At 37.5% G+C, this 21940-nt stretch overlaps 1 protein-coding gene across 10 annotated transcripts in view; it reads right to left on the reverse strand.

The window, feature by feature from the left end:
• Nucleotides 1–675: 675 nt before the first annotated feature.
• The window catches only part of LOC117433395 (histone acetyltransferase KAT7), a 30594-nt gene continuing 9329 nt past the window's right edge, over nucleotides 676–21940 (reverse strand). For 6 of the 10 annotated variants that reach the window (XM_059006801.1, XM_059006802.1, XM_034055598.3 and 3 more), the window contains 12 exons: nucleotides 20175–20414; nucleotides 19161–19243; nucleotides 18068–18220; nucleotides 17241–17339; nucleotides 16138–16248; nucleotides 15009–15200; nucleotides 14528–14617; nucleotides 14258–14398; nucleotides 12125–12218; nucleotides 8689–8835; nucleotides 4111–4217; nucleotides 676–3745 (listed from right to left, as the gene is read on the reverse strand). In XM_059006801.1, the coding sequence (XP_058862784.1) occupies nucleotides 3644–3745; nucleotides 4111–4217; nucleotides 8689–8835; nucleotides 12125–12218; nucleotides 14258–14398; nucleotides 14528–14617; nucleotides 15009–15200; nucleotides 16138–16248; nucleotides 17241–17339; nucleotides 18068–18220; nucleotides 19161–19243; nucleotides 20175–20414 (1559 nt within the window). In that variant the 3' untranslated portion in view covers nucleotides 676–3643. The remainder of the gene's footprint in view (nucleotides 3746–4110; nucleotides 4218–8688; nucleotides 8836–12124; nucleotides 12219–14257; nucleotides 14399–14527; nucleotides 14618–15008; nucleotides 15201–16137; nucleotides 16249–17240; nucleotides 17340–18067; nucleotides 18221–19160; nucleotides 19244–20174; nucleotides 20415–21940) is intronic. The other 4 variants (XM_059006803.1, XM_034055602.3, XM_034055605.3 and 1 more) reach the window with 2 other exon arrangements.

Raw genomic sequence — 21940 nt, forward strand, 5'->3', positions numbered from 1 at the left:
ATTCTCACATGTATTTTCACAGGGAGGAACTCAACCCCCTCCCTGCTGATCCAAACCAAAACAAGAATCACAAAAAACAATGAAAATAGTAAAACTAACAACAATAACAAACACATATTTATAGGGGCGAGCTAGCACCCCATCACAATTAATTATTAACAAAGTTCTCTCCAGAGTTCTCAACCAAGCCTGAGACAAGCACATAGGTAAGATTAACTAAATTAGATTTGTGTCCTTCAATACTTAAATTGACTTGTTTGAAATAAAAATACAAAAACAACAAACAAAAAACTCTTACTCGACGCTTTGCACTACTGCTGTGTAAAAGCATTGACTGAATCAAAGGATACCTTCCACCAAGAGGCGTAGTGCATTCTTGTAAAAAATCGATTAGTCACGTTAATGAAGTTTAGGGTGGTGGTATCTGACACCCTTTAGATCACAAAATTAAAACCACCACGCCTCATGTGGTAGTCAAAAAATCTTGTTATTCACCATTTGATAACTTCCCTCCCAAGTTTCATTGTTCTTCAGTGAATGTTTTTTGGTTTTGGTTTTTTCCACCCACAGCAGCAGCAGCAAGTGTGGACAAAATTATTTAAAACAAAACTGTTTTGAGTGCAGTAACAGGAATAATTATCCATGCAGTAGGAATGAAAGACAGGCCAGATAAAGTCACTGTACAACACGTGTTTTATTTATGAGAAAGCAGGTGCAGAAGTTGAACATCACTGATAAACAACAATACCATGAACTTCCTCTCTTCTCGAGTGTGAATAGATTTCAGCCTCAAACCCATCAAATCACCCCCCCCCCCCTCCAATCTAGATAAATATCCTACCTCTGTGTCCCACCTGGTACAAAGATAAAGCGCACTTTACAGAGAAGCCAAGCTGGAACATGTAGCTAACTTCAGCCACGTTTTAATAAAGTATTAAGACACCATGTGATACGGAGATGTAAAGCGTACTACTCTATACCAGATTGCATGATTCAGGAGGTCAGCACAGTTGGCTTATTTCAGGAGGTTTAAAATAGGTTTAAAACTCTTCCCCCTCAAAATAAGTAATGACATATATATATATATATATATATATATATATATACATATACACACACACACAAGCAAAGGAGCAAATCTGACTTTTGCAGGGATGCTGGCATGGATTTTTAGTTCCATTTGTCATCCTAAAGCAGTTTTACACACACCTAGGTATTTATTTATTATGCTGCATTGTCAACTTTTCTAGCTACTTAAAACAGAATAGCTATCAGTACTTTTTCTAAAGAATGTATTCTTTCTTGTATATCAAAAAATGCAATGTGCACATCAGCAAGCAGTCAATTAGGAACAAAAATGGCTGTTAACTAATGCTGTAAAATGGGGAGGGAGATGATATATAAATCAAGATTTCGGGGAGGAAACGCAAGAGAAATCAAGAAACCTAAATGTTTGTAGTGGAATTTGCAGGCATTGTAATCTTTAACGTACCACACTGCCTAACCCTACTGAATAAAATGATGGTATTAAAAATGATGGTAATAAGTGATAAAGGATTAATACTGTGGAAACCCACAACACTCACAAGCACAAAGTGAACTGTTGACTTTCCTCCAGCGAATAGTTTGCATATTCTATTTCAACCAAAGGTATTCCAGTGTATCCCACATGTGCAAGGTCTTGTGTTTGATTTATAATTTTTTGACCATTATTTAAACAGAATAAGCATTTTAATTTAATTTGCAGGTCCACACCAATATGTAGGATACTTCTATCTATTGAGTTATCTTGATTATTTTACTTCATCCCTTTTCAACATATCATTTTCCTTTACTACTTAGATATAAATACAGTGCGTGTGTGTTCTTTTGTGTCAAACTTCAACATATAAAATTATTCAAATTAAAAGGTGAATTGTACACCTTTCACTGTGCGTGTGAGTTGGGTCTTAAATTACCATACCATGCTTAAACTGGGCAAAATTACAGATTTAAAAAAAATAAAAAAATAAAATATAGTATCTCCATGGTTATCATGTGCCTCCCCCATCCAAAAAAAAAATGAAATCCCCATTTGGTTTAGTTGAACAGATTGTCAGTTACAAAAGTTGACTTTTTTTTTTTTTTTTTTTACTGTTGTGAGGCAACAGGATTCTAATACACAATGTTTTTAACTTAGTGGTTAAACATCTACACATGCAAAACAACAAAAAAAAAACAATTAAAAGAAAATCATAATATTATTTAGGGGCCAAAATAAGAGATGGTAGCCATTAATGTAACAGATTAACAATTAGGCACCCTAAATTTTCTGGACACTTAATTATGTGAATCTAATATCACTGGCTTTGTACATCCTGCTAGAACACTGGTTTAAAAATAGATTTAAAAATAGATTTTTATCAGCATAAAACTTCCTTATTTATTTTTAGGAATTACATTTAAAATGTGTCAATGATTAATTTATGGGTTTTTTTTTTTTTAATGATTGTACAAATATTTCCCATATGGTACTTGTTTTTGTTCTTTTCCAGCAAACATTTAAGCATAAACCATTATGCACAAAACTGTAAATGATCTATACCTTTCCTTCTGCCGTGTTCAAGTGCACACATACACTTAAACATAAACTGAATGTAAAAGAGCACAGTAAGCCTGTAATCAGTGCATGTATTTCAAAACAGTCAGAGGGGATGGACTGTTAAAATATTTTTTAAAGGATGAAAGGAAACTACATGTTTGCATACAGTATTATCAAAAGTTGGAGTAAGACTAACATTACTACACAGTTAAGCAAGAGAGATGGTGTGAAATGGTTTTTCATTTTAATGAGTACTGTCAATTAAGCCTCACCCATGTTTGTAATTTTGAATTAACTGGTTCTGTGCACCTACTCTGTTCAAATTACATTCAACAAGCCACAAACGCAGGTATTCATATCACATTCCTTGAAATTTTCAAATTATGCTTTTGAAAATAAGTATGCGTATGTTCTTGCAAAAAACGTTTGTTTTGTTTAAATAATTATTTAAATTGCTGTTAGCAGGCTACTCTTCAAAAAGAGGCATTGCAACATTTGGTCGTTCTATTCCTCCGGCAATTGCCAAAACCAACACATTGTTTTGGCAATCGTCTTATGTATTTTAATACACATGACCCCAAGAAGTAAAGAATAATGTATGTTGACAAACACAAAACAGACTCATCCAAAAACACACATGGGTAGAACAGGTACCGGCCCAGACCTATGCCAGAACAGTACTGGGGCATTCAACACATTTTTTGGTATTTAAAGTTTCATCCTGAAAACTGGATGCAAATAAAATACAATAAAATAAAATATAAAGTAACCATCATGTGATGTTCAAAGATTGTTTGTGGTGGGACACTACAGGTGATCGATGGGGCACGTTGTTGGGAATAAAAAAATAAAATAAAAAACAACAAGACAAATAAAACCCACAACCACTCCATCCCTAAGTACCCTGCCTGGGCCAGCTGCAGCCAGACCAGTCCTTACTCCCTTACCGCCACAATTAGCAGCAGGAATGGGTCACTACATCTATGGACAGGTTTGCTAGCTGTAATATGGTGATTTATTGAGAAGTAGATTTGCACAAGGGTGAACCCGTTTTCTGGGGTTCTATGTGCCTTTTGGGGGGGTCCATTTCAAAGAGCTCGGGTCGATGGTTTTGTTGCTGCTGCCTCGCTTTGCTTCCTTCGCCAGCCACTCATCTATAAGATCCTGTGATTAGAAAATACAGACAAAGGCAAAAGTATGAGCATCACCAAAATGTACAAGTGAAAAAAGTTAAGTGTGACATACAAGTTTTGCCACTTACACCCTGATCCCAATGTGGTAAAGAATGTTGTTTTTTGCAGAGCACTAATCTCTGTGCAAGATAAACAGATGGGTTTAACCGACTTCTGCAGATTTCATAAGTCATTTTTATTAGAATCAATCTATCTATCCATCCATCCATCCAGACAGACAGACAGAAACTTGTGGAAAATTGTGACAATGCCAGATTCTTACAACAGAGGAATAAGAAATCCTGTAACACTTGTTATCATACCGAACAACCTCCTCCCCTGTGGAGCAGTACTCGCCTGTCTCTTTAAGACCAGATGCTTTCCCTTCCAATACTTTAGCATCTGGAGCGACTGCAGCGTGCTCACGATATCCACAGGGTTCACTGCAGTCTCTTGACTTATTTCTGCAGAGAAAAAATAAAGCATAGAATTTAATTAATTAATTAATTAATTAATTAATTAATTAATTAATTAATTAATTAAACCTTAGAAACTGACAGGCACCAAAACTAAAAAAAATACTGTATTAACCTTTTAGCACATAACATTCCATGTCAGGTGCTAAAGCTTAAAAGCAAACAATATTCACCCCTGCTAGGGCAAGTACTGACTAAGACTTCCAATTACAGTTTTATTTATTTATACTTTCAAACTGTAGAATTATAGTTTGACCTTGAATTGTAACTCATCTATAAAACAAAATCAACTAAAATTACAATCTTTGATTTAAACCATTTCGCCAGATTTTAATTTTTTTTTTTTTCCCCCTCACTTTGAGCAGCTGCAGGTCTCTCATCCAGACTGTGCAAATGCTATCTTCATGCAGCTAAAGAGACACCCTACACATAACATTCACTTATAAATTCAAAATCCTACAAAGGCTTGCAAAATAAATTGCGCTGGGTCAGATATACAATATAAACTGGAATTTGCATATTTTACTATACTATACACACACCCACCATTTGAATAAATCTCTGGCTCCTACAAATTTCAATTCAGGCTCACACTAACACACACAAACACAGACACATGAAAACCATGACCTCTCGATTACAAAGGATCTATTTCAGCTCTTTGTAAGTGGAAACCATTTAAAGTGTCAGCAATTTGAATATTTGTGATACATTTTGTTTTCAACATTTTGTTTCAAACATTTTGATAAGTAATAAATTAGAAATCATTTTTATTTAACAGCTAAAATGAGATTGAATGGAGAAAGGATGTAATACAGTGGGAACAGAGATGCCTGTTGCTTTCAGTACACAGTCTTTGTCCATCACTGAGCCAATTAAAAAGGCTTCAATCAACAGGCATTTGGCTGTTGCCGATGGCAAGTTTCCTGCTGTTTATTTGCCACAAGTGCGTATTTCCCTGGTAAAATAGTATAGCAAAGAAAAACAAAAACTAGAAAAAGGTGATTAATCAGAATTTTAAGAACAGTGGTTGCGTGATCATAGATGGGGGTGGTGGCATCAACATTATTAAGGAGAAAAACATAACTAGCTTCATTTACAGTGCTTGCTCCCAGTCTGCCCTTTTCAGACATTAACTTGAGAAAGCTCATGAAAAAAACAAGGCAGCTAAAAGCAAAAAAGGAGCAACAACCACTGTTAAATACACATTCTTCCAAAATTCCCTTGTAGAATGCATTAACTTTATTGTTGAGCCCACTTGTATAGTGCTTTATTTAAAAGTATATGCATGAACATGTTTACTCTAAATTCTAAATAACCAAAGCAATAAATCAGATACCAATACAGAAACTATATATATATATATATATATATATATATATATATATATATATATATATATATATATTGTAAGATAGCGGGTTGTGAGAGACAGCAGGGAGGGGGTTAAAACCTCCCTGCAAGAGAAACATGGGAGAATGCACCTTTTGTTAATTGCATTGCTTTATTGTTTCATTTAGTTTTGCTAATTGCTTTGTTTAGTTTAATTGTTTAATTATTAATGATCATCCGCACCTGGGCGTTATTGGGGAATTAGACCCAGGTGCGGGGTTTAAAAGGAGAGCAGGCAGTCTGCTCGAGGCTGCGGAGTAGAAGGAGGCAGAAGAGGTGCGCTGTCTCCGAGTAGCCAGAGGAAGAGAAAAAGTAAGTGCGGTGTAAAAGCGGGGGTTTTGAAAGGATGGGAAAACAGCTTAGCTGTCCCGTGTTAGGAAGGGTGTTCCTGAAAGTTGAGTTAGTGCTCCAAGAGGAGTTAGGTGTTTGTTTTGCTTTTGTATTTGTTTTGATTTTGTGTTTATTAAAAACTAGCGCAAACGTGCTTGAAAAATCAATTTCAGTGTCCTGGGTCGTATTCTTAAAGGGGCAACGAACCCGAGTGGGTCCAGCGTGTGTGTTTGTTTGTTTGTTTGTTTGTTTCTATCTATCTATCTATCTCTCTCACACACACACACACACACAGGAGTACTGTGCAAAAGTTTTAGGCAGGTGTGAAAATGCTGTAAAGTAAGAATGCTTTCAAAAATAGACATGTTAATAGTTTATTTATCAATTAACAAAATGCAAAGTGAGTGAACAGAAGAAAAATCTACATCAAATCAATATTTGGTATGACCACCCTTTGCCTTCAAAACAGCATCAATTCTTCTAGGTACACGTGCAAAGTCAGGGATTTTGTAGGCATATAGTCAAGGTGTATGATTAAACAATTATACCAAACAGGTGCTAATGATCATCAATTCAATATGTAGGTTGAAACACAATCATTAACTGAAACAGAAACAGCTGTGTAGGAGGAATAAAATTGGGTGAGGAACAGCCAAACTTGGCTAACAAGGTGAGGTTGCTGAAGACAGTTTACTGTCAAAAGTTATACACCATGGCAAGACTGAGCACAGCAACAAGACACAAAGTAGTTATACTGCATCAGCAAGGTCTCTCCCATGCAGAAATTTCAAGGCAGACAGGGGTTTCCAGATGTGCTGTCCAAGCTCTTTTGAAGAAGCACAAAGAAACAGGCAACGTTGAGGACCGTAGACGCAGTGGTCGGCCAAGGAAACTTACTGCAGCAGATGAAAGACACATCATGCTTAGTTCCCTTCGCAATCGGAAGATGTCCAGCAGTGCCATCAGCTCAGAATTGGCAGAAAACAGTGGGACCCTGGTACACCCATCTACTGTCCGGCCATACCTCCGACGTGGAAACAAGGCCAAGCGACTCAACTATGCACGAAAACACAGGAACTGGGGTGCAGAAAAATGGCAGCAGGTGCTCTGGACTGATGAGTCAAAATTTGAAATATTTGGCTGTAGCAGAAGGCAGTTTGTTCGCCGAAGGGCTGGAGAGCGGTACACGAATGAGTGTCTGCAGGCAACAGTGAAGCATGGTGGAGGTTCCTTGCAAGTTTGGGGCTGCATTTCTGCAAATGGAGTTGGTCAGAATTAATGGTCTCCTCAATGCTGAGAAGTACAGGCAGATACTTATCCATCATGCAATACCATCAGGGAGGCATCTGATTGGCCCCAAATTTATTCTGCAGCATGACAACGACCCCAAACATACAGCGAAAGTCATTAAGAACTATCTTCAGCATAAAGAAGAACAAGGTGTCCTGGAAGTGATGGTATGGCCCCCACAGAGCCCTGATCTCAACATCGAGTCTGTCTGGGATTACATGGAGAGAGAAGCAACTGAGGCTGCCTAAATCCACAGAAGAACTGTGGTTAGTTCTCCAAGATGTTTGGGCCAACCTACCTGCCGAGTTCCTTCAAAAACTGTGTGCAAGTGTACCTAGAAGAATTGATGCTGTTTTGAAGGCAAAGGGTGGTCATACCAAATATTGATTTGATGTAGATTTTTCTTCTGTTCACTCACTTTGCATTTTGTTAATTGATAAATATAAACTATTAACATGTCTATTTTTGAAAGCATTCTTACTTTACAGCATTTTTTCACACCTGCCTAAAACTTTTGCACAGTACTGTATATGTGTATATATATATATATATATATAAAGTGATTTCCATTACACAAGAGTAGATGTTAAAACTTCATGCTGATTTGAACTTGGCTCTCGCCAAGATAAGCACCAACTAAGACGTAGCATTACAGTAAACTATTGTGATACCGCAGTTTCTTCCTCTCATACGCCTCATCTACAGCATCCTCCCATGGCACTGTTAACTCTACCAGGTGAACAAGGCGTGCTGATCCAGACCACAAGACAATATCTTGTCGAAGGTTAGTGGTGGCAATCTCAGGTGGAAAAATAAGCCGTTGACCAACATCTGGCAACATTTTCCAGTCTCTAGCAGCATCCAGCTGTCCTGGGCGAGGATTGGTTTTAACACCTTTTCTTGGTGGTTGCTCTCCTGGGCGGAGGAATGTTGTCTTTTGTGTGTAATGTTTTGATGGAACTGGTGGCAACTTATTGGTCATGTTACGCTTGTCTTCCAATGCTAAGGCCAAACATCGCAGCACCTGGTCATGGTGCCAAGTAAACCGTCCTTGGCCAAGAGCCACCTTACATCCTGTCAAAATGTGCCTTAAATGTTGCAGGTGATGAACACAAAGGACATGAGGGATCCTCCCCTACCCAGAGGTTTAGGTTCTGTGGTGATGGGAGAACATCATATGTTGACCTGATGAGGAAACTGATCCTGCTCTGTTCCATTGACCATAGGTCTTGCCAGCTAATCTTGCGTTGTTCCACACTCTCCCATCTCATCCATGTATGTAAATCGATCAATTATATGGTATAATTACATTTACGCAGGTTAAACTACAATCACAACAACATTGTAATTGCAGTTAATTATGAATTTCACAATTACAATTGGACAGGTTTGATACTTGGCACATGATGGCATTTCACTTAGTGGTACAGTTTAAGGCAGTTCTCACCTTTGATGGAGATCTCTTTGCCTTGAAAGTTGTGCAGATAGCGGAGCAACACCTCCTTCCAGTAACTACGATAGCTGATTAGACCTAAATCAGAGAGGGGGCGCTCTGGGGAGCCAACCTTTTCTTCTACCTTTGACAGCAAGTAACCTAAACAGAGATAAAAAGGGCAGACAAACACGTATTCATTATTTAACCAAAGGACATTAAAAATCTGTTTAAAGTGGCTGGTTACCCTGGAGGGCTTGATTTGTTTAACAATTAGACATGTTTTACACAAACAGTTTGGCAATTTGTTTATTGGAGAATCTTGAATATAAACAATGTGTTTCTGCAAATGTGAGTGTTTAATTCATGCCAAGAGAATCGATTATTTTCTTGGGGGGGGGGGGGGATATAAAACAAATTCTCTTCTAATATTTATATACTTTTTCCAGCAGATATCGCACGAGTTGACAGATGTACCGTCTATTGACGCACGTATTAAAATTGAGTGTTGAGAAAAGACGAACCAAAATGTTACTGCCCGATCTCGAATCATCCATGACATATTGCCAGCCATTTTCAAAGTGTCATTAGCTTCCTGAGGAATTCGAAGAGAAGTTTTTACACAGCATTCATACACTTTTTCAACATCAAAATTCCATACTTTTTCCAGACTTCAATTTGTTTTTCCCCAGACTTGTGTTTTAGTTAGTTTCTACTAGTTTTTTGATAGTTATCCACCAAGAAGTTGCACCTGGTTTTCTGAAAGTATTTGTCAGAATCTGGAGGTGCATATCTAGCAAGAGACAATGCAGGTATGCAAAAAGAGAAGTAAGATACAATCTAAGAAATGCCCAATATTTGACAACTATGCTGCATTATTTACAAAGAGAATATAAAAAGGTGTATACTGCAAGTATACTTGTGCCAAAATAGGATAGTATAATAGTACCAATAGTATACTAAAACCAGACAATTTTGGCACAAGTATACTTGCAGTAAACTGCTTTTTTCTAAGGCATGATATTGGATTCTGATCCAAACTTCTTTATACCCTCTGTTAAATGTTGAACACTGTGGGAGGAGAAAAATAACAAATATAATAAATGTGCACGCATTATATATTAAAATATGCAAGTGTCGTATATTAAACATACCAATCAAATACTAAATACAGTACACCCTCGCTATAAACAACCCTGTTTGGGTCCAAAGCCTTTTGTTCACTATAGTAAAAAGGACAATCCAAAACAAACAAGCTGCTGGAGTAGGTTAACCCTTTGCGGTCCATTGTCGGACTGGGTCCGACATTGCAATTATTCCTCACAGGTCCTTTGTCGGACTGGGTCCGACATCATTATAGCAAAGCAATAAACGGGTGTTTAGTCGTTTTTTCTCCGGAAAAAGCCAAGAAAACCATTCAATTGCCGAGTGGGAGCGACAGGAGCCGAGACAAGTCGGGGGGGGAAAAAAAAAATAATAAAAAAAAAAAAAAAAGCGTATCATGAATAGTCATACATGGTATCAGGTATCAGATAATGGGGTGTTCATAGTAAACAAGCTGGCTGAGTACGTCAGCGCACAGAGACTATCATGGACATTTGCAGAGCTTTTTTCAGATGTTATAATAATAAAATAATGACTTTGATCGCATTATTGAGGAGTTTGGTGATAAAACGAGTGATCCGGAGATGATCGATCGGTATGTACGACTATTATTATTATTATTATTATTTATTTCTTACATAGGTGAACGCTATAGCAAACAAAAGGGTGGGGCGGTGCTAGAGATGCCTAGTGAGTGCTTTGTTGATATGCAGGGCCATTTAAACCCGTTTGACTGTGAAAAAAAATACTTTTAAACAGCGCGTATAAAATTAACTGCGCATGTGAAAATTAATTAGGCCTGGCGTGCCTGACGCGCAGTTAATAAATGGACCGCAAAGGGTTAAGGAAGTCACCTTGCATTAGCTAAATTATTAATATTAGTACTGTTTTTATTATTTGATTTTCTTTATTATTACAGTATGTGTCTCTACTACCACTTATTATTAATTTATTATTATTATTATTTAATAATAATAATAATAATAATAATAATAATAATAATAAATAGCAGCAATGAGATTGTGAATAAAAGTAGAATTACAAGTACAGTACTTATTTATGACATGCTGCATCCAGTATTCTGGCTATATCCTATTCGTTGAACACAGTACAACCCCCCCCAACCCCCCCCAAAAAACACACACATTAAGAAAGTTTCAGTTTTGTTTCCTTATTTAAAAAAAAAACAAAAAAACACACACAACACCACCACACAATGTTGCTTTGCCATGGCGGTTGCATAGAGCTGTACGAGCCAACATCAGCAGCAGTTTGATTATTTTTTTTTTTTTTAAATCAGTATTTAAAATCGTACAATGAAGGCCATATAGCGAGGATGTAAATAGTATATCTACAGTTGGCTGACGGTTTGTACCTGAGACTGTTGCTGCTGTTGTAAGTTACAAGCAAGCACTGTACATTTAAAATACAATTACCGGTACATTTTATTAATCACATTAAAGAAATGAAAAAAGCGACGTTACATGCTATGTTTATACACACCATAGGGGCTACAGAAAGGGTTTTATTTATTTATTTTTTTTAAATCAGAGTCAGTGATGATAACTTGTTTTGTATTCGTATTTTTTTTTCCCCCCTGGGTTGGGAAATAACATTAACGATTTAATAAAGGTAACAAGATAACAAAATGTGAATCTGGATGAGCAGAGTACAGTAGCTTGTAATTCCAGTTTGTAACTTCGTTTAAAAATCATAACCTTCAATATAAAATAATATATTTGGCTGTCGTAATGTCTATTTTGCCCATCGTTTCTCTGCAGCAGACAGGGACATGTGACATATACCAGTGTGCTGACTGGACAGGATTGCTTGGAGTTGTCAGGATGCTATCAGGGGTGATGCACGGGGCAATCCTCGCGCGATTTGGTCGCAAGCAATATAATTGCTACTACTAGCAAAATTGCCTTGACAGTGTCGCTAGAGCTGCTGACCTGCTTTCAAAATCAATTATTATTAATAATAAATAAATAATAAATAAATAAATAGGAATTATTTTCATTATCCCACGATACTAGTAAAATTCCAGACTTTCATAACGGAGACAAGGTTTTTCAAGCATGTTCAAGCCCTGGAAATCAGTATGGCATTTTTCCAAACTTCCAGACTAGCGTACAAACCCAGTTTACAATTTCAGCATTTCTAACAAACAGTACCAGCTTGGACAGATCGGAAATGCTGATCAGACCCCCGTATTTTTTTGACATGCCAAGAGGAAACAGTATTTCCATTAGTTTATTTACAAAAATGTCACGTCTATCCAAGAACTGTTTGCACTTATTTGTGAGCAAGTCAGATGGTTTATACAATGAACTAAATGGGAACTTACTGAAGTCGATGAGCATTTTGCCATATCCCTGTCTCATGTACTGTGGCATTGTCAGGATGCAGGATACGTTGTAGTTCAGGAAGGAATTTTTCTCCTGGTGAAAGAAGAGTAATTTCAAAACACAATTAAATTCCTGTTTATTTTTTGCAAAAAAGTTCACGACATGGAATGCATTTTTAATTAAACAACATTATAGTAAATCAATATAAAAAAATAAAACATTATATATATATATATATATATATATATATATATATATATATATTACACACACACACACACACACACACACACACACACACACACACACACTGTGTACTGTATAATCATGGATCTACAGCTATGGCCAAAAGTTTTACATCACTTTGAATTTAGCCAATATATTTTATTATTACATACAGTGCCTATAGAAAGTCTGCACCCCCTTGAACTTTTTTCACATTTTGTTGTGTCAGTGCCTCAGAATCTACACACCATACTCCACGCTGTTAAGCAGAAAAAAAAAGTTTTTATTGAGAAAAAATTATATTAAATACAAAACTGCAAGATCATAATTGGATAAGTCTCCACCCCCCTGAGTTAATACTTGGTGGAAGCACCTTTGGCAGCAATTACAGCTGTGAGTCTGTTGGGATAGGTCTCTACCAACTTTGCACACCTAGATTTGGCAATATTTGACCATTCTTCTTTACAAAACTGTTCAAGCTCTGTCAAGTTCCTTGGGGAGCGTTGATGGACAGCAATCTTCAGGTCATGCCACAAATTTGACTGGATTTAGGTCAGGGCTCTGACTGGGCCACTCAAGAACATTTACCTTTGTTCCTTAGCCACTCCAGTGTAGCTTTGGCTGTGTGCTTTGGGTCGTTGTCTTGCTGAAAGGTGAACTTCTGTCCCAGTTTCAACTTTCTTGCAGAGGGCAGCAGGTTTTCCTCAAGGACTTCTCTGTACTTTGTTCCATTCATTTTCCCTTCTATCCTGACAAGTGCCCCAGTCCCTGCCGATGAGAAACATCCCCATAACATGATGCTACCACCACCATGCTTCACAGTAGGGATGGTGTTCTTTGGGTGATAAGGTGTGTTGGGTTAGGCCAAAAAGTTAAATTTTAGTTTCGTCAGACCACAAAACTTTTTGCCACATGGCTACAGAATCTCCCGAGTGTTTTTTTTGCATACTTCAAAACGGGATTCAAGGTGGGCTTTCTTGAGTAATGGCTTCCTTCTTGCCACCCTACCATACAGGCCAGATTTGTGGAGTGCTTGGGATACTGACCAGTCTTGGCCATAAAAGCCTGTAGCTCTTGCAAAGTTGCCATTGGCCTCTTGGTAGCCTCTCTGATCAGTCTCCTCCTTGCTCGGTCATCCAGTTTGGAGGGACGGCCTGATCTAGGCAGGGTCTTGGTGGTGCCATACACCTTCCACGTCTTAAGATAAATTTGACTCAGCACAATCAAATGAGCAAGCAGGATTCAGGAGTGGATTTAGCACAATGGACCGTCTTCAAGTTGTACAGCATGTGATCCAAACCAGCAACGAGTATGAACTACCACTTTGCTTGGGATTCACTTACTATGAAAAAGCCTTTGACTCTTTTATACAAGATCTGTATTAAACTCTCTGAAAAAACAAGGAATTGTTTGAGGAAAGCAGCAGGCAGGCTTTTGTGGAAGATTCTTGGGGAGGCCTTCATCCAGCAGTGGATTGAAAAAGGTTGAAGATGACTATGTATATATAAATAATTTAGATATATTTAACAGCATGTAATTAAATAAACTACAAAATGATATTGCAAAGTCTACAGGAAGCCAATAATAGTACAGTATTTAATGTTAGATTTTGAAATGTCACATTTCAAATCGGTCAAGTATATGGCTATCTACAAATTGGTATGTAATGTATTTTGACATGTCTACAAACGTAACACTATTCAGCAGGTTTCATTCGACTATGAAGCAATATTAGTTAATTTTATAGGGTGATGCAAACCTTTGGGCCATAACTGTACATTAAAACACAAGGAAATTGGTCCGTTTAAAAAGGACTGCGTGCATTTAAGTTTTAGAAATGCTCAACCTAGAGGGAATGGCAGAAATGGTTGAACCCCACACTAAAAAATGTCTGCCATCTTTCTTACCTTGGAGAAGTAACCAACAAGATGGCACCCTGTGTTGTCTGCTTCGGTCATCACATAGAACAGGAAAGGCTCAACGTCATAATAAAGCGTCTTGTGGTCCAAAAACAGCTTGGCTAATAGGCACAGATTCTGGCAGTAAATCTAAAAGAGAAAGGGAAGATGGTTTAATTGAATTTTCTATTTTACTGCCATCTTGTGTGCTAAAATGCACTGCATAAACAGTATCTCCAAGGTTAGAACTGCAAGTCAATATGTATTCTCTCGCTCTACCTTATTTTTCTTGCCATCCACTTCAAACACAGATATGGCTCCCTTTCTGTAGATCTCGTCCCCAGGAGGATGTTTCCATACACATTTTGCCTTTTGGAGAAGAAAACAAACAAAATCATTAATACATATCAAAATGAGATTCGTCAACACTTTCTAGTGCACTGTTCAACTCGCACATCTCTAGCAGGGTACACTGCACTACAGAGCAATTACTGCTAGTGGAAAATTCTAACCATATTTAACATTCCGTTATATTATGGTGTACAAGGGTAACAGAAACGTGCCAACATTTAGCTCAAAATAAATATCCAATTATTTTTACATCAGGGATACCTTAATTATATCAAAGCTCCCAATGCTTTTCTTTCTGAAAAAAATGGGGAAAGATCTAGTGCTAAATAATGTTTTCATATTAAATGTTACAGCGTGCATTAAATAAAATAATTAAACCAGGTCTCATTTAGGCCCGTAGCTCACCCACCATGTGTCTGCGAAGGATGGTCTGGCTCTTCATGTACTTGAGGCAGAATTCGCACATGTAGAGGCGTCCGAGCCGCGCATACTCCTCGGGGTAGGGAGAGTGGTACCAGGTATCCAGCTCGTAGCGACCGAAGAGGATCGTCTTGATCATGTTGCTGCCTTCTGTGATCTGACCCTGTAGCCTCAACTTCTCCTGTGCAAGTTGGGAGAATAAAACAACAAGGGATTAGATCCAGTACTTCTCTGGGATAACATTTGGAAATGTTTGACAAAATATATAAAGATAGTAGTGTAAAGAAAGAGAGTTGGTGTGTACGGCTGTAGTAAAAGGGGGGCTGCTGTGGAATTTATATCCAGACTATTAGAATAAAAATATTAAAACTGTAAATGTTTCAGAATTTCATCAAGCAAGATACAGGTTAATTGTCAGTTTGTAATAATTTACTTTAAATCAGTTTTTTGGAATAGATGGGGAATAAAGTGGTCTTCTCTCAAGATTTCTAAAATCATGCAAAAGTAATTTCAAAACTTGTCAAATTTGTGTTTTAATTACAGCAGCATTGATGTAAATTTGGTGACACCTCTACTTGGTAGGTGCCTTAGAGACATGAGTGACTGATGCAGTAAAACCTTTTTTTCTGAATAAAATACTGTTACAAATGTTGGGAGGAAAATATATTAAATTCCATCCAGGAATCTAGTAACACAGGACCATTTCCCCACAAGTCCTCACCGCAGCTGCACAAAACATAAAAAATAGTTTTAATATGCAAATAGTTAGCAGCTACTGTATACTTGTTCTGCAAACAATTGTAGCTCAATTATTCTTTGTCGTTGTACAACAAAATTAAAATGCATTAGCTGACCGCCACCCGTTTCAGTGATGCCGGGCAGCACGTCTTTGTTTGAAACAAAAACAGCAATGATTGTTTTGAATAAAGTTATGCCTATCTGTTGCATGAACTGCCAGCACAGCAATCAGTTTTGCTCAATGGATCTCAGTTTGCCACCCCTACAGGATGTGCATTTAGGATGCACAATCTCTGTAGCAAACACACCTTGACTTAGTCAGCTCACCCAGCCAGCTAGAAAACTGAAATAAATTGAAGGGTGTGAATTTTCTCCCTTACAAGATCATCCGATGCACGTGCCTGGGCTTTTCGAAACAGCTCCAGGTCATAATCACTTGTGATGTTTTCCAAGAGAGGCTCCCTCGTGTTGCCATGGGTCTGTCTGTGCTCCTGGAAATAAACGAGAGAGAAACAAGTTAAATGGCCGTTGCGAAGGACCAAGTAACTGTCTGTAATTTGTGTTATTTTAAATGTAGGTTACCTTTAGCAAGTCTAACCTGCCAAGAATACCCACTAAAGGGGCCAACTGAAAGTGTTTACAAACTGGTTACTTAACATGGGGATTACACATAGCCAAACTGATATCAAGCACTGGGAAAAAATAAATAAAATAAATAAAAATTTGCAACAAAATGAATTGTATAAATCAATAAAATTAATTGTTCTGGCCTATCAAAATATTTTTGCTTAAAAGCAGGGGAGGTGGAGGTGGTTGCAGAATGTTCACTCAGAATGTGCGCCTAAGGATCAGCTGAACATTATACCCCCCCCTCCCCGCATGAAGTTTTTGACTTTTTTCTTTACACAACACCACATTAAGAGAGTGGGCATTTGGTTAAATGCATTATGCCTTTCATTATACCTTTCTATATATTCGTACATATTTCAAAAATTCAATTATAAATACAGCATTTTAAATGTTTAATTCCCATGATCAGCCAGCCATTTACTTGCTGCGTAATTGCAATTTAGACTCCCGTCGGAAATCTGGTGAGCACATTTAAGTTAACTCCCTCTCAACACACACTCGTGTGTGCTACAGTACCCAATTCAACCGTGGGTGCGTAAATATTTAATGAAAAAAAACAAAAAAAAAACAAATCACCACTCAAAACTAGAGGCATATTTTACATTTATTTATTTATTCTGTACCTCCAATTATTTTGGACATTCTGCTAACCGGATAGAAAGCAGCAGAAACTCAATTACGTAACTGTAGAAGTTTCTCAAGTTAAAAAACAGTTACCGAAAAGCTTTCTTCATTAGAATGCCCTACTGATAGTATGTATTCAATAAAACAATTCCTTCTTCTACTGAAGCTTTGCAGTGAGCCTAGATGAGCCTAGATGCAGTAAGCCTACGTGAAGAATCACACCATGTACCATGTATTTCTCTTTCTGCTCCTTCAGCAGTCCGGCATTCCTCTTCTTCCTCAACTCTGTCACCTTTTCTTTATACCTCATCTGCCTCTCAGTCGGGGCCTGGGACCGCACATAGAACAGGTAAACAATGCACGTAATGCAAATAAAACTCCAAGTATAAACCCATAACATAGCTATGGCCAAATGTTTTGCTTCACCTAGAATTATAGGATTGAGAACTTTTTTTTCTTAACCTATACGAATATAATTTAAGATATTTTATTTGTCATCATGTAATCAAAGAAACTACAAAATGATATTGCTAAAGTCTACCGGAAGCCATAACAATAGTTCAGTATTTCATGTTAGATTTCGAAACGTCACATTTTTAAATGTTTGACTGTTTGAGTTATTTGACTTTATGAAGCAAAATGTGTTAATGCTATAGGGTGATGCAAATCTTTTGGCCATAGCTGTATATAGACAGCACACAATAGAATAGGATTGATTATAAACAAGATGTCAGTACCACAAGGGAAACTTAAAAGCAAACACAAACTGTAAAATGCAGTTTTATCAGAAGTCGCTCTGAAAAAATACAGCCTCCATTCATCCAACTAATCAAAGCTCAAAACTTTCACATACTGTGAAAATAACTTGTGGTTACATTTGATCGTAATTGGCTGAGCAGTTTTAAGACTTGGCTAAGCATTGATTTAAAATGTTAAAACACTGCATCCCCAATACCAAGACAATTACAACTACACAGAGAACTACTGCCCTATGGTGGTATAAACTGTTATTACAGTATCATTCATCAGAATCTCTTTTATACAGCTTGCTCGTACCTGGTGGCGCGTGGCATGCCTGTTGTTCTCGTCCTGTCTATGTGACAGTGTCCGCTCTTCCACCTGCTTGTCCCGATTGTTAGCTCTCACCTGCAGACACAGATTAGGTGACTCCGTCATTCCTTTTGTCTTTTCCGCTTTTTCATTGGCCGTCTAGATATACAGAAACTGCTGGTCATTTACAGTTCACAAGAAAACAAAAATCCATCAAATGCTCCCAATTGATTCGTAGCAAATCCAGTTGAATGAAAAGAAAATCATGTGCTTGGTGTATTAATTTACACTGAAAATTATTAAGCACCATCCATATTGTAAAAGTGCCCATTAGACCTCTTTTCCACTGTACAACTGAGCCATGCCGAGCCCGTACCGAGCCCTCACAGTGCGGTTAAGGAGAGTCTAGATTGTTTTTCCACTGCAGAGCCGAGCCGTGCTACTGAAGTCATGCAACGAAAGACAGTTGTTATTAATTAACTCTGTTTGTCAAAAGATGCGCAAACAAATGGTGTTAAATTAACAGACCAACAGTACCGCTATATCTTGTATCGTTATATTTAGGAATTTCTTTATAATCCACACATTTTACTGATTATATCGACTTAATAAAGTTCAATTAGTTCTCTTGAAGTGGAAAAAAGAAGGTTTTAAAAATATGATTTGCCAAAGATATCCCGTTTAATGATAGTTGTCTTTTTTCTAGAGTTGTTTTTTGTTTGGGTGCTTAATAGAAGCTGCACGAGTGCACTGAGTAATGAGGAAAATCCTTAACCCCGCCTCTGGCTCGGCATGGCTCCGAGACAGTTTCAGATGTCTTGTGAGGGCGGAGTTTCGCGGTTTGGTTCTTGCTCGGCTCAACAAATAGCTAGTGGAAAACCACCCGTACCGTACCGAGCGCTCACGGGTCGGATGTGCCAGTGGAGAAGTGGTATTAGAGGTGGAAAGAGGAAATGGGCATTTAAATAAATAAATAAATAAATAAATAAATAAATAAATAATGATAATAATAAATACACAAATAAAATGTACCAACATTTGAAATTACAGATAACTGGTTAACCAGGGTGGAACAGTTTTGAAGAGAGATTTTTTTTACCTTGCATTCATCAGCTGAAAGGTTATGGTAGAGGGGACAACCTGATATGGAGAAATGCCTTTCATGCTTCCCAGTAAGATGGCCTACATAGAAACACATCAAATACATACATTTGTAAAGCAGCAAAAGTAGAAAATGAGGCCAACAGAAACTGGTAATAAATATATAGCTATGGCCAAAAGTTTAGCATCACCCAATAGAATGAACAAAACTTTATAAAGTCGAAAGAAACCTGCTGAATACCGTTAACATACTGAATTTACAGCACAACGTCAATGTAGTTTTCCATATACTTCACGAAAAACTGACAAATTAAAAAATGTGACATTTCTACTATTATAGCTTCCGGTAGACTTTTGCGACATCATTTGTAGTTTCTTTGATTACATGATGTTGAATAAAAGACCTCAATTATGTTCAAATACTATTATTATCTTTTTTTATGTCTCAATCCTAAAATTCTAGGGGATGCAAAACTTAGCCATAGCTGTAGGTTATAAGAAATAACTAATAACCAAGGCCTGGGTCAGAAATTATTTGGTATAGATAATGTAATTTAGGCTTTGCTTCCTGGGCTATAAAAGCTGGAAGAGACCATGTATTCCTTCCTTATTTACCCCACAGAGTGGTGTAGTGGCAAACAAGGCAGAGAGGAACTGGTATCCCAGCAGTGAAAATTGTCAATGGGTAACTGTAAATAAACTAGACTTGTAATAAGGTCTGGTAATGATAAAAGCATAAGGCACAGAAGGTGGAAGTTAGAATGTAGTAAAGACATATATATAAAAAACAAAAGTAACAGATTAAAACTTTTGTGCAAACAGTTGTTTGCCATTTAAACTATCATAATACACTTGCTTTTAGTATTATAGTCAAATTTGATCTTTTTACATACAATAAAGCAGTTTACAATGCACCATGATAGTTGATTAAAATCAATGCATCAAACAGTGCCTTTCCATCTAGTAAGAGGTTGTGCCTTCAAGACTTTCAGCATTGTTTTCAGTAAGTTACCCAGGGAGTTACAGCCGGGCGTGGGGCACTTCATGTTGAAGTTGTAGCTCTCGTGGAAGCGCCGGCGCTTGGGTCGGTGGGAGAGGTCGCTGCCCGAGTCCTTCAGGGACAGGTCCTTGGCTAGGCTCTCGTCGTGGGAGGCGTTGGGACTGGAGATGTCGATGTCAGACTCCGAGGAGGGCGCATTCCCAGTGGGGGTACGCGGAGGAGACTCGTCTTGGTCCACGGCATGCTTCAGATCTACAGTAAAAGCAAATACTGTTAGAGCTGTGGCAGAGACCAGAGCCCAGGCACCAGTACCCAGCGGTTTCTACATCTGATTAAACCTTATTCTTAAATGGACTGACAGCTAATAAATCCATCACAGGAGACTAACTGGAAGGAAATTCAAAATGCCGGGAGAAATGGTATCTTTAGATCTGTCTGCAACTCACACAAGTATGTACATTAACTCTAATTTCAGACAATTAAGTTTTTATATTCGATACAGTTTAAGGTCGGGTTTAAAGATAGCTCAGCGTTCAAAGTAAGACTTACTAAATTCATTTATTAGTTTTTAGACATTTTTTGTCATTAAGCACATCAGTCTACGACCACATGTAAATAAGATGGTTATTTTTCAGCTAACTTCAGTGACTTAAACTCAGCTGAAAAAGAAAGTGGTTACAGCTTTTAAGCAACCAGATATTATAGGAAAGGCCTTACTGAATGTTGCTTTTAACATTCCCCCCCCCCCCCCCCTTATAACGGATTGACGGGGGGGGGGGGGGGGTTGTTTTGCATAAAAGCAATAAATACAAAAACAGCAGTGAGAACAAGGAATTACAAAAATAATAAATTTAGGGCAAACATAGTATAAATGTATGCATACAAGAGAGTATTTTTCAGGATTTGCAGCCGATGTATTTTAGAGGCAGGAGAAGCAGGGAAACCTAAATATTTTTACAGATAAGCAGATAAGGAAATAAAACCATATGCAAGAACACTCATTCTTGAAAAATTGACTGGGCGGCAAGATTAAATTCTTCTTACAGTAGCACATTACCTTTTCATGCGAGCTAAAGGCACTGAAGAAATTAAACAGTAACATACTTGTAATCTGGAGTGAGTGCAAGATATATTTTGAATAACTTCTCAGGCTATGGCTGCAAAGCATCACTTTGTGTGACTTGTGAACTTCAACCTCCTTTAGACCATCACTTAACTCAATCGGAACAGGTCCAAGTTGTATTACAACAATACAATGCAGCTCACTCCTCCATTTTTGGTCTGCTTTCTTCCAGGTAGAGCTCTACTTAATACATGCTGCACTATCCTACTTTACTAAAAACATATCCTCAGAAAGGCATAATCTGTTCAAATCACAGATTACACTGGGGGAAAGAAATTTGGATTTCTAAACTTTAGCTATTACTACGCGGTTAACTAACTAACCTGACTTTACCAACTAGTCTCAAAGTATTTACATTTATCTGACAAGTGCCTTAGTGTTTTTTTTTTGTTTGTTTCTTTTTTTTTTTTTTACACACAAAAAGAAAAGGTGAACTACCACAACCGCCCACCCACTAAAACACAGACACACAAACACATATGCACAAACAGCATAATGGGATTTAAAATAGTAGTAACTGCTTCACGATCTTAAAGCCAGCAGAATTAGCACAGACTATGCACTACAACTAGGATATTTAGAGACAGCAAAAGCAAAACAAGAACTCAGTTCTGGGATGTAAAAAAGCCAACAAATTTAAATATAGAAAACTGGG

The sequence above is a fragment of the Acipenser ruthenus genome, chromosome 33 (genome assembly GCF_902713425.1).
Source record: "Acipenser ruthenus chromosome 33, fAciRut3.2 maternal haplotype, whole genome shotgun sequence".
Taxonomy (NCBI): domain Eukaryota; kingdom Metazoa; phylum Chordata; class Actinopteri; order Acipenseriformes; family Acipenseridae; genus Acipenser; species Acipenser ruthenus.